At 45.2% G+C, this 13782-nt stretch overlaps 1 protein-coding gene across 2 annotated transcripts in view; it reads right to left on the bottom strand.

The window, feature by feature from the left end:
* The window catches only part of LOC134969098 (sulfotransferase 1 family member D1-like), a 120091-nt gene that overhangs the window by 17494 nt on the left and 88815 nt on the right, over positions 1–13782 (bottom strand). The window contains exons 5-6 of one of the 2 annotated variants that reach the window (XM_063944804.1): positions 5928–6054; positions 5755–5849 (exon numbers count right to left, since the gene is read on the bottom strand). The exons of the other annotated variant lie outside the window; for it this stretch is intronic. Coding sequence (XP_063800874.1) covers positions 5755–5849; positions 5928–6054 — 222 coding nt within the window. The remainder of the gene's footprint in view (positions 1–5754; positions 5850–5927; positions 6055–13782) is intronic. 2 annotated transcript variants of the gene reach the window in all.

The following is a 13782-nucleotide window of genomic DNA, read 5'->3' as shown; positions in this document are numbered from 1 at the left end:
TGATGGGTAGCTGGAGCCACTTCATCAAGGGCTAGTTCTAGAGTCTCATTAAGGTGTGATACAGCCATCTCAGGAGAGGTGAATGCAGAAATAGGTGAAAGCAGTTGTTGGAGTGAAGTGGAAAGTTCTTGAAGATTAAGGGATCTATTTACTAAGACTTGGATGGAGATAAAGTAGATGGAAATAAAGCACCAGCCAATCAGCTCCTAACTGTCATTTTTCAAACACAGCCTGAGGTATGTCAGTTAGGAGCTGATTGGTTGGTACTTTATCTCCAGCAACTTTATCTCCATCCAAGGCTTAGTAAATAGACCCCTAATTGTGTTAATATTTCTGCGGGTTTGAGGAAGATTGGAGGACTTCAGCAACATAGGGTTTGAATTAACGGAGGAGGACATATACGGCAGTATCGCTGGATTTTTAAGGCAGTTCCGCTTGACATATACGGCAGTATCACTAAACATATATGGCAGTATCACTGGACTGGATTTATACGCCAGTACCACTGGACATATGCGGCAGTATTACTGGAATTATATGGCAGTACCATTAGATATATAAGGCAGTATCATTGGACTGGATTTATACGCCAGTACCACTGGACTTATACGCCAGTACCACTAGAATTATACGTCAGGATCACTGGAATTATACAGCAGTACCACTGGACATATACGGCAGTATCACTGGACTGGATTTATATGACAGTACCACTGGACATACACGGCAGGATCACTGGATTTATATGGCAGTACCACTGGAGATATACGGCAGTATCACTGGACTGGATTTATTCGCCAGTACCACTGGATTTATACGGCATGACCACTGGACATATACGGCAGTATCACTGGAATTTTATGGCAGTACCACTGGACATATACAGCAGTATCACTGGACTGGATTTATACGCCAGTACCGGTGGAATTATACGCCAGTACCACTGGAATTATACGCCAGTATCACTGGAATTATACGGCAGTACCTCTGGAATTATACAGTAGTATCACTGGAATTATGCGGCAGTATCACTGGACTGGAATTATACGGCAGTACCACTGGAATTATATGGCAGTACCGCTGGATTTATACGCCAATATCATTGGATTTATACGGCAGTACCGCTGGACATATACGGTAGTATTACTGGACATATATGGCAGTACCACTGGACATATACAGCAGCACAGGGACACCGCCGCTGGACTGATGCAGGATAACACAGCACCACTGCAATGGACTGGACTTATACAGCAGCACTGGACATATGGCAGCAGAGGACACCACCACAGTAACTGAACTGATGCAGCACAAGACACCACCACTGGACTAATGCAGCACAACACAGCAGCACTGGACTGGACTTATACAGCAGCACTGGACATATGGCAGCAGAGGACACCACCACTGTGACTAGACTGATGCAGCACAAGACACTACCACTGAACTGATGCAGTACACTGAGGACAGAGACACGTCCTCTCTCTACACTCTCCAATGCACGGCTCCTTATATGGAATCCAAACCCAGCGAGAATCTGACAGCGGGATGATGACGTTTTGCCTCGTTCTGGTTTCTGAGTCAGGCGGGAAAACCCGAGCCTGACTCGGATCCGGGCTCGTGTAGTGAAGTTCGGCGGGTTCAGTTCTCAGGGAACCGAACCCGCTCATCTCTTAATATAACCCACCCAAATCTAACTCTCTCTGCGCATGTTATATCTTTCCCCCCTGCAGTGCACATGGTTTTTCCCATTAGCTAACAAATTTGCTGCTGCAATCAGGTCTGAATTGGGCCCGATAACCAGATAATATCAAAGAAGGGGATATCTAAACCACTCCCTTCCATAAACCCCTCTATATACTCCAAACACCTAAACTACTGAGGCCACATAGGGATAATGTATGTAAATATAACAAAAGCACTACAATCAACCTGTAATTTAAATAAAGAAAATAAGCTGCAAAACCTACATGCAGTGCATGTGGGCTGATTGAGAGCTGAATGCCTATGGCATCACTGATGCACCTGCTGTGAGAAAGTATGCAAAAGCCACAGGAGGCATCTTCTGTAAAAAGACACCTACTTACGACTTCTCTGATCAGCTACTGCGCACAAAACAGCATCGGACCATCTGCGTGAACAGCGCTGGGCCATCAGAAATCTGCTTAACTCTTAAGTTACTCAGGATGGCCAGCAAAACTACACTTTTGGGGCCATTGAAATTGCATTCAAGGCATTGGCGTTTCTATAATGGGTGCAGTGCACACACTGCACTCATTTCTCCTATATTTACCTATACGGAGTCCATCGCTGACCGTGTGTGGGCCCCCTCCTCCCCCGTAGCCGTCGCGCCACTGCTAGCGCACTTACCACTAGGGACTCTGGCACAGTGCCAGAGTCTACAGCGCATGTGCAGGACTCCGTAAAAATGGTGCGGCGGCCATTTTTCGTAGTCCTGCGCATGCGCTGTGTACTCTTGCACTGTGCCAGAGTCTAGAGCGCTAGCAGCGGCGTGACGGCTACGGGAGAGGAGGGGGCCCACACACACGGAGTCTGCACACGGGTCCCCTCCTCTCTAGAGATGCCCCTGATTCAAGGACTTCAGCATGTCCAGAAAACTGAGCCACCATGCCCCCACTTTCTGGGATGGTCTTCATCATTGCTCCTAAACTCATGCAGCATTTCAATCATGCTGTAGCTCTCAGGGCACTGCGAGCGACATCGCAGGACCAGACCTGCACATGCACAGTGCAGCTCCTGTGCAAGTACAGATAACAAATCATCGGAGAATAGAGTGACCATGTGATTAGCTTCAACTTGTGAATCAGACACATAGACTGAATATGCAAAATATAACATATCAGTGAATTTGTCCATATAATGATTAATACTTATTAATAATAGTCCTATCATACAGGTACTAGAGCCAGGCCTGGCCACCCTGTGGCCCTCCAGCTGTAGTGAAACTACACATGCCAACATGCTGTACCACCGTTTTACCATTCCCTAATAGCAAAACTGGGCCAGAGCATGCTGGGACTTGTAGTTTCACAACAGCTGGAAAGCCACAGGTTGACCAGGCCTATACTAGACAAAAGGGAGTCCTGGGGGAACCTTTATTAGGTGTGCCTGGATTCCACCTTCCTCCACACCACCTACTTCTGTCCACTATTTGTTATATACCTATATAAATGTTCATAAATGTCAGGTTCTGGTAATTGATCAATTTACAAGAAATTATCTTGCAAAGTCCTTCACCTATAGCAACTCCCATTCCCAAGTGTTCACCGGTGCCTGGTCCCCAGGACTGAAACTCAGAATAGTGATATGGACAGGGTGGTGATTCTTAACTGTACTATTCTAGTGTTTTTGCTCTGCTGCTGGAATTGGTGGCGCTGAGCAGTGATGCAGAATGAGATCTGGAGGTGTTGTATTTACTGAAATAGTGCCTGTTATAAATAAACTGGTTGGTTCTGTTGGTATGGTTTCATCTTATTTAAGAGGTTTATTTAAGATTGAACCATGCCAGTTTATTCATGACAAGTACTATTTCAGTAAATACATACATTGATATGAGCCTCATTCTGCATAACCGTATGCTTTATCAAAATAGTGATAGATTATCAAATGCAGTTTCCAGATAGACAGGCTAATGTAAAGATGACTAACCTTCTGGTACTACACCCAAGACCTGATTCAGATTGTGTCGCAACTGAGCGATTATCGGTAGACTGCGCATTTCATCGCAGCCGCAGTGTGCATGCGCCAAGGTACCTTTGTGATGCTCCAAAACAATGAGGAATCAGTCGCAGAGTGATTGACAAGAGGAGGCCGTTTAGGGTAGGTAACAGGGTGTGTCTGCAAAACGAGTGTTGTCTCTCGGGCATGTCTTGGTGTGCGACAGCGATCTCATACGCATAAAACATGGCTCCAGTGTCGCAGCTTTCCTGGCCATGGAGGCACTCTGAGACACTGTTTCTCACATCTGTGTCGTAGTTGCAACGGAGCATGTTGTGATCGCTTAGGTGGGCATCTCTGTTCACTTGCTGGCGTTTACCAAACTTGCGATGTCTCGCAGTTCTATCACTGAAAGGATAGCTGCTGTGTCGGCATTGCAACCACATCTGAATCAGGCCCCAAGCAGGATGTAGTACCAAGGACAACCAACAAACTCAGATCAGAGAGCATCAGTGTCACCTAGCTCAGCAGTGGCTAATCCAGGCAATATATGATGAGCAAAACAAATGAGCACTGACAATAGGTCATTCAGGCAGTAGAATTGAAGCAGAGTCAAAGTACATGTGCAGGGGATAGCCCTGTCAGCATATAAATAGTAGACAGGCAACATACAAAAAGTAGAGTCAAGGTACACAGGCAGAGGTCAGTCCAGTTGACAAACTAGCAGAATTGAGATACTAAGGTCAAGGTCAGCAGTGGCCGACCAGTGGCTCTTGAGCTGAATCTTTATTCAAATGTTGCTCCCCAACACTCGAAATCACATGACCACAACAGATACAGAAACCGCTGCCCTCCAGCCAGACACACAGCACCTCTACGGGCATTGAGAACTAGGGGAGCCAGATACTATATGTGAGACACCCACTGGCAAACAGAGGACACATAAGGGGCTGCTGCAATGGCATGAGTTGTGGGGTCTGTAGTGACACATGAAGGAGGGTTGGAGTGACACACAGGAGAGCTGGCTGGAGTGACACAGGAGGGTACTGGCAGGAGTGACTCATGGGGAGCTGGCTAGCGTGACATAGGAGGGTGGTAACAGGAGTGACACATGGAGCTGGCTGGAGTGACACAGTAGGGTGCTTGGAGTAGTGACACATGGGAGAGCTGGCAGGAGTGACTCATGGGGAGCTGGCTAGAGTGACAGGAGGGTGGTAACAGGAGTGACACATGGAGCTGGCTGGAGTGACACAGTAGGGTGCTGGGAGTAGTGACACATGGGAGAGCTGGCTGGAGTAAGAGGAGGGTGCTAGTAAGAGTGACTGGTGGAGCTGGCTGGATTGACGCAGAAGGGTGCTGGCAGGAGTGACTCATGGGGAGCTGGCTAGAGTGACATAGGAGGGTGGTAACAGCAGTGACACATGGAGCTGGCTGAAGTAACACAGTAGGGTGCTGGGAGTAGTGACATAGGAGGGTGGTAACAGGAGTGACACATGGAGCTAGCCGGAGTAAGTAGAGTGCTGGGAGTAGTAACATATGGGAGAGCTGGCTGGAGTAACACAGGAGGGTGCTGGCAGGAGTGACAGGAGGGTGTTGGCTGGAGTGACACATAGGGTAGATGAAGTGTACTATGTGAATCTTTTTTTTATAATTTTATGTATAAGTGGCTTTTTCAATGTATTTTGTGTTGGATCAGGCTTTAAAAATGTATTTTATGTGGATCTGGCTTTTCAATATATTATATCAGGGCATGGACTAGCAGGTACAAGGCATTGATGAATGTGCGCCTTTGGCTCGATGTCGGCTCTTTGACGTACCTAACTAGATTTTTGGCTCTTTGTCTTTGACTGGTTGGCTACCCCTGGTCTAGGTGATGCAGTGCAATAGCAGGCTAGATACCATCCCCAGGCTGATAGCTCAGAAAAATAGCATACCCCTATTTAACCATTCAGGACCAGATCCCATGGGAAGAGTAGAGCAGTGGGATTCAGGTGTTAAATTCTCACTATTCACCACTGCTTTGTAAATTGGGTATGCGTCCAGTTTTGCATATGACTTAGCATATGTTTACTTTACCACTTTCAGGTCTTCATAGAATAAATACAGGATGTTGTAGTTGTTCTTCTTTTCCCACCAGCCTTTAACATGGTCCTGCCAGGGACCATAGCACACTGCAATAGAAACAAAAATGTTTACGTATGGTATGTAGTCACTTCTTCTTGATTCCATTTACAGGTTCCTTTTCTTACCATTGCCCTTCATATAAGAATCAAGGAATATGTCCCAGGGACCAGGATCAGGCAAGAATTTTGCCATGTTGTAGAAATAGAAATATGACACTGCCACATCCTTGGCATTTCTTGCAACATAAATAACCTGAGAAGCGCAAATAATAGATATTTTAGACATAATGAAAAATCATAAGGGAATATTCAGTTAGCCGCTTGATTTACCCTGTGGCTGATTACAGCACTGGCCCGATCCAATTACCAGGGATTCACCCATGTGTGAATCCCAGAGGGTATAGTTTTCCTCGCAGCTCATGAAGTCTGCAAGAAAAACGGCAGAATTGGGGGTTCATGCACAAGGAAAACATTGATCCGCAGTTTACATGGAATCCGTGAGTTTCCATGCGGTAATGACGATTTTAGGTGAAGGGAAAAGTCTGTTTTATTCCTGGGAAATTACCTTACAATTAGTTTATTGAATATGACACTTGGGGGTCAGTCGTAATAAGTGTGAGTTGCAGAATGCGAGTTGCAAATTACCGTTTTCACTACAAATTAGAATTTTGCAATCCCATTAGAAACTGGCATTGTACCAGGCAGCGTAAACTTGCATTTTTCCTTTTGCACCTCACTGAGGGTGAGAGATGGTATTGATGATCCTTATTGTAAGGTTAAAATGTTGGGACACCATGCAGAACCCCTTGGACACAACCACCACCACCCCTCCCCCCACAACTGATTATGCAATTAGAAGTTTCCAATTAGTCTAAAAATGGCATGTTATTTTTTTGGAGTGTAATGATAAATGGCCTCAAATTACACCAAAATCAACTTTTTTTGTTGCTTTATGCACCACAAATTTAATTAGAGTATAATTTTTTTGAAAAATAATTGCTTTTTATAATTTTTTTTAAAGTCACCACAAAGTAACCCAAAAGAATACTTTTTCCTCCTTTTTTTTAAACATTTTTTATTTTTTGTATGAAAGTAAATGAACAAAGTTTACTGTTTTATCTTTATTATTTTACTTTAAAAAAAATACAAAAAAAAATAAAATCTGCCATTTGACACCTTTTAAAAGCTTCTAGTGTTTTCCTTTTGCCCACCAACATCCTTATATATGATTCAACTAACAAAATGTGTCACTGTTCTGGGGTCCAGGAAGGTCACCCCACTCTTTCATGCACTTCTCTCACATCGCAAATGGCTGACAGTTCCTCTGCTGCAAGTACCATGAACAGGCATTTTTGATTGTATTGGAGAATTCTCGGGATCACACATTTGTGTGAACGTCTGCGAGTTTCATGAAACAACTGGTCACTTGCACTTATTTGGATTGACCCCTTAAGATGGGTACACACTTATCGATAGAGTGACCAATATAGCTAATTTTCCCGTGTATGCCGCCAAGCGATGCACAGCCCCGTGGGTCGTTAATGACTCTCGGTCTCGGCAGTGCATGCAGCTCAATTTGGACTCATCGTCCAAAGCTGTATGCTCTGGCCGGCAGCGGCATGACGTCTATGTGCGATATCATTAGTGATATCACACAATGTGTATGCCCGGCCAGAGAGGGGAAACACTAGGCGATGTCGCTCCCCGAGCATATCGCCTAGTGTGTATCCACCTATAGTGTCTAAAATTTTTATTTACTGAATGTGCCCTAGGTCACAGAAATAAGTAGATCTCTCTGAATAGATAAGGTATATAAACAAAGTAAAACAATTACAATTGTTAAACCTTTTATTGCATTTCTCAGTGCTTTTCATTACTACAGCACACATTTTATACTACAGTATGTTTGTGACTTGTTTTAAATTTAATTAGTTGCCTCTAGAAACATCTGCAAGCAAAACATACAGTATGGCTCCACCAGCCTTCTAAGCTGGGTACACAACTAAAAAATCCCCTTTGATCATAAGAGCTTTTGGTGACATATTTTAAGAATGTGTATGCAGCCATGGTCATGTTTTACTCAAGAAAATCAGTCGCTTCTGCTGACTTGGGGCCTAATTCAGACCTGATAGCAGCAGCAAATTTGTTAGCTTATGGGCAAAACCATGTGCACTGCAGGGAGGGCAGATGTAACATGTGCAGAGAGAGTTAGATTTGGGTGGGATATATAGTTTATGTGCAGGATAAATACTGGCTGCCTTATTTTTACACTGCAATTTAGATTTCAGATTGAACACACCCCACCCAAATCTAACTGTCTCTGTACATTTTATATCTGCGCCCCCCCCCCCCCCTTCCCTTCCCGCACTGCACATGGTATTGCCTATTAGCTAACAAATTTGGTGCTGTGATCAGATCTGTCTTAGGCCCCTGATTTTATGGAAATCCTAAAATGTATACAATGCAATGGTACAATGGGTTCGGAATGTTTTACCGCCGCACGGGATGCCAAATGTCTGTATACCGGCATTGGCAGTGGCAAGTGCAGCTAAGCCCCTTGTGGGCTCGGTCTGATGTCAGGATCCTGGCATCTGTATTATGACTGCCAGGATCCCAACGATCGGTATGTTAACCACATACCGGTACAATAAGTCGGATAACCCTGGAAGTGTGTACGCACTACCAGTTATTCTGTCCAATACTTCTACTGATGCTCCTTCAGTCATAAGAGGACATGTAAACAATGATAGAAGTTGAGAAGTTGCCCATGGCAACCAATCACCTGCTCTGTATACTTTTATAGTATGCAAATGATAAATGTTACGTCAATGCTGATTGGTTGCCATGGGCAACTTCTCCACTGGCTCACTTCTCCAATTTTATCACTGCTTAGTACATATCCCCCATAGTCTCTTCAGTAGATGGTTTCGAGGAATGAAGATCACAAATTGCATGGAAGATTGTAATAGTGGGTCCTATTTAGAGGTGAACGCTAATGCCCCTGCAAATTTATGCTAATACTGCAGTTTATGGGCTGTCTATTGAGGTGCCACACCACTGAGCGGACATTGGCCGGAGCGACACTTGCACCTAATTGGATTGACCCGACATTTGCCCAACTGTACATGGCAGTTGAACTGAGTCTTCTGAGTCCCTGACACCGGCATCTACTCGAAATGCCTGCTGATGGAAACCACGCCAGCTACTACCCAGGAACGCTTATAGGAATTGTGTGGATCTTCAAGCAGTTCTAATCTGTGTCCTCTGAGTGTAACTATCAGGATGCATGCGCCCAATATTTCTCATACGTCCCAGAGGATGCTGGGGTCCACTTTAGTACCATGGGGTATAGACGGTTCTGCAGGAGCCATGGGCACTTTAAGACTTTTCAAGGGTGTGAACTGGCTCCTCCCTCTATGCCCCTCCTCCAGACTTCAGTTTTAGAAATGTGCCCAGGCAGACTGGATGCACTCCAGAGGAGCTCTACTGAGTTTCTCTGAAAAAACTTATGTTAGGTTTTTTATTTTCAGGGAGAACTGCTGGCAACAGTCTCCCTACTTCGTGGGACTGAGGGGGCAGAAGTAGGAACCAACTTACTAAAGAGTTTCATGGCTCTGCTTCTGGCTGACAGGACACCATTAGCTCCTGAAGGGAACTGAACGCTAGCCGTGCCTAGATGCTCACTCCCACAGCACGCCGTCACCCCCCTCACAGAGCCAGAAGTCAGAAGACAGGTGAGTGTTAGAAGACAGATCTTCAATCAAGAAAGTGATGGCTAAAGGTACCGCGTGGCTGGCGGGAGCACAGTGCGCCATGTTGCCCACACATACACAGGCACTGCAGGGTGCAGGGCGGGGTGGGGGGGGGGCACCCTGGGCAGCATGAAACCTATGGAAAGGCACAGTCCTACCCCCGCCAGTATAAAAAATTACCTCATAAAAGCTGAGGAGAAACACACCATTGTAGAGTGGAGCTTCCTCCTCAGTCAGCCAGCACACTGCTCAGCACCATTTTCTCTCTCTCCTCAGGCTGCAGAGACAATGCTGGTCCTCCTCCACTACTGAACAAGTATCAGGGTGCAAAACAGGGGGGGCCCACAGTGAATTTGGTGCTATATAAGTGTGTAATTAGCATATCAGTGGGCATTTTGTGTTCACAGACATTGTCTTACTGGTGCTGGGTTGTGAACTGGCAAATCCTATCTGTGTCCCTCTGACAGATTTTACTGTGGGTCTGTCCCCCTATAAGTCCCGGAGTGTCTGTGGTGTGGTTGTGCACATGGTGACATGTTTGTGGCAGGGAATTCTGTGGAGACATGTTAGGGACACAGAGGTGTAATATGACACCAAGAGCCTGACTGGGTGAAAGGTTACATGATCGTGTGAATCATATCAGTAAGAGGTTGGACTGAATCTCATACAGAAAACTGAATAATCTGTTGAAGATGTGATTTTTTAATAGTTCTGCCTTTCATCCACAGGGACCCCTCTGGGTCACATACAAACAAGTAGTACAAACTGATACCGACACAGACTCTGATTCCTGAGTCGACACTAGTGATTCAAGGGGAATAGGTCCTAAGTTAGCAAAAAGCATTCAAAACATGTTTTAGCTATAAAGGAAATGTTAGAAGTTATGAAGCCCCCTCTTTTACCACAAGGAGAGGGTTTACTTTAGTAAAGAAGTAATGTAATTTACCCTCCACCTCAGGAGTTGAACAGTCTCTTGGAGGGAGTCTGATTTTAACCTGAAAAGAAATTTCAGATTCCCAAAAGGAATTCAGGCAGCTTACCTTTTTCCAAAAAAGGTGGGAGTCACCCCGCATTTTAGACAGGGCCCTGTCATAAAAGAGAAAAGGTGTTTCTCCCTGCGCCTGGAATGGCTTCACTTAAGGAGCCAACAGACCGCAAGTGAGTGAGGTGATCTATTGATGTGGCCAATGGGACACTACTCAGACAGTATCGGCTCGGAGGGCATTGTGGATTCGCCAGTGGAATGCTGATGCAGATTCCAAAAGAAATATGGAGGCTCTCCCGTATAAAGGTGAGGCCTTGTTTGGTGATGGTCTGGATGCGTTAGTCTCGGCGGCTACCGCAGGTAAGTCAACATTCTTGCCTTATGCTCCTACACCGGCGAAAAAGACACATCACTCTCACATACAATCCTTTCGTCCCAACAAATACAAAAAGGCCAAAGGTTCCCCCCTTTTTTGTAGGTAGGGGAAGGGGAAAAGGAAAGAAATCTGCAGCATCTCCCGGATCGCAGGAGCAGAAGTCCACCCCTGTTTCTGCCAAATCTGCAGCATAATGCTGGGGCTCCCTTGCGGGAGTCCGCTCTGGTGGGAGCAAGTCTGAAACTTTTCAGCCAAATCTGGATTCAATCTGGCCTGGACCAATTGGTCTTACAAACAGTGTCCCATGGGTACAAACTAGAGTTTCAAGACGTCTCCCCGTGCCGATTTTTCAAATCGACCATGCCAGCTTCTCTTCCGGGAAGAGAGGCAGTAACAACGGCAATTCAAAAATTATGTCAGGATCAGGTCATTGTCCTGGTACCCTTGGCACAGTAAGGAGAAGGTTTTTGATTCAAGCCTCTTCGTAGTTCCGAAGCCGGACAGCTCGGTCAGACCGATTTTAAACCTGAAAAATCTGAATCTCTACCTGAAAAGGTTCAAGTTCAAGATGGAATCCCTGAGGGTAGTGATTTCCAGTCTGGAAGAGGGGGACTTCATGGTGTCAGTAGACATAAAAGATACTTACTTGCATGTTCCCATTTATCATCCTCACCAAGCTTATCTGAGATTTGCAGTAAAGGATTGCCATTAGCAGTGTCAGACATTGCCGTTCGGACTCTCTACAGCACCGAGGGTATTCACCAAGGTGATGGCGGAGATGATGGTCCTCCTTCGTTAAAAAGGAGTCAATATAATTCCTTATCTGGACGATCTCCTGATAAAAGCGAGATCCAGGGAACAGTTGATGCAGAACATCGCACTCTCCCTGTCAATACTCCAACAACACAGTTGGATCATGAATTTTCCAAAGTTGCAGTTGGAACCGACGACAAGATTGTCCTTTTTAGGGATGATTCTGGACACAGAAGTACGGAGAGTATTTCTTCCAGTGGAAAAGGCTCTGGAAATCCAGAAAATGGTCAAACAAATATTGAAACCAACAAGTGTGTCGATCCATCAATGCATTCGGTTGTTGGGGAAAATGGTAGCGGCCTACGAGGCCATACAGTTTGGCCAATTTCATGCCAGAGTATTCCAGTGGGACCTGTTGGACAAGTGGTCCAGATCCCACCTACACATGTACCAGAAAATAATCCTGTCCCCCAAAGCCAGGATTTTGCTCCTGTGGTGGCTACACGGTTCTCACCTACTAGAGGGACGTAGGTTTGGGATTCACGACTGAGTCCTAATAACCACGGATGCAAGTCTCCGAGGCTGGGGAGCTGTCACACAGGGGGAAAGCTTCCAAGGTAAATGGTAAAGTCAGGAAGCCTGCCTTCACATAAACGTTCTGGAATTGAGAGCCATTTACAACGGCCTTCTACAAGATCATCCCATGCAGATCCAGTTGGACAATGTAACAGCAGTCGCGTACATAAACAGGCAAGGCGGAACGAAAAGCAGAGCGGCAATGGCAGAGGTGACAAGAATTCTCCTCTGGGCAGAAAGACATGTTAGAGCTCTGTCAAAGTCGAAAAATATCCTGATTCATATGCCTTGTACTAACCCCTCATGCACATGCCCGCTGCACGTGCGCACGCTCTGCCCTGCGTGCACATATCTGCAAATTGCGTAAGATCGCTCCGGCGATCATGTGCAGTGTATGCGCATTTACGGTAGAGTTTGTGAGCGTCTAGCGGGCGACTCGATCATAACATATTTTACCCACATAGTGTGTTTTATAGTGAATATTCCCCTTAACAATGTCAGAAAGTATGTTTAGTGTAAACGGTTCTTGGACAGAGAAATTCCTCTTTGCATGATAGGAAGGGTCAGATAAAGGTAGAACGATGGTGTCTAGTATCCAGCTGTAGAGTATTTTAATGGTAACATTTCGGTGTTGGTTAGGAAGAGATTGCTCGCTCCTGCGCATAGTTATGTACAAAAGTAGTTTATAGATATTTACTGTATTTGCTGTTCATTACCCATGCGGCGGGAATCCTAAGGATACCTCCCACCTGAGCAGTTGGAGAAAGGCACAGCCCACCTGTTCGAACCCACCTATGACCTTTTGTTATAGTGCAGAGACACATTCCTGTGTCCAATGAACCATGAGATTATAGGGACCGTTGTATTGTTACTGTATGTTGTGTATATAAAGACCACCATTGCCTGTCCAGTCACTCACTCTCTCTGCAAGGTTTTCATATTGAAGGCTGAGGGCTGGATTCAGGACGCGCCTGCGAATCATTCCCACATGTGTAAGTTCTCTGTAGCCATTTTGTTATCCTCTGTGTTTGCCATTTGTTCTCATTGTGTACTCATTCTGTTTTCTTGTGTTTGCGATCGTTCGCTATTGTTCATATTTTTCTCGTTATTCTGTTTAGATTTTATGTTAGTTTTGTAGTGTATAAACTGTACTGTTTTTCCCCTTTTTACTCAAATAGAATCATCCACTGGGTGTTAGAGCCTAAGTGGTTTTTGTATCCTAACCAGGTCTTGTGTTTTCACTAGTTACTGTAAAGGGTTTTCTGAGCGTCTCGATCGCTCAAACAGCTTCTCATATAATCAAGGTTAATAGGCATTACATCGTTATAGTATTTCATTGTCAAGGTTTAAAGTGTAAAGCGTACCCTTAAGGTGTGTTGTTACTAAGGGTTACTGTGTAACATTCTGTGAGCGTGCGTGTCGCTCATGCGTCGCGCCCATGGCCTAGCGTCCGCTACACTAGGTGCATACCCTTACGGTACTCAGTGCGCCAATAGCGTACTTAGTCCATAATAGAATATAACTTAATGTTTTTAGGTA

Source organism: Pseudophryne corroboree, chromosome 11, assembly GCF_028390025.1.
Source record: "Pseudophryne corroboree isolate aPseCor3 chromosome 11, aPseCor3.hap2, whole genome shotgun sequence".
NCBI classification, from domain to species: domain Eukaryota; kingdom Metazoa; phylum Chordata; class Amphibia; order Anura; family Myobatrachidae; genus Pseudophryne; species Pseudophryne corroboree.
Note: the sequence above shows the minus strand (reverse complement) of the source record. Positions and strands in the feature narration are given on the sequence as shown.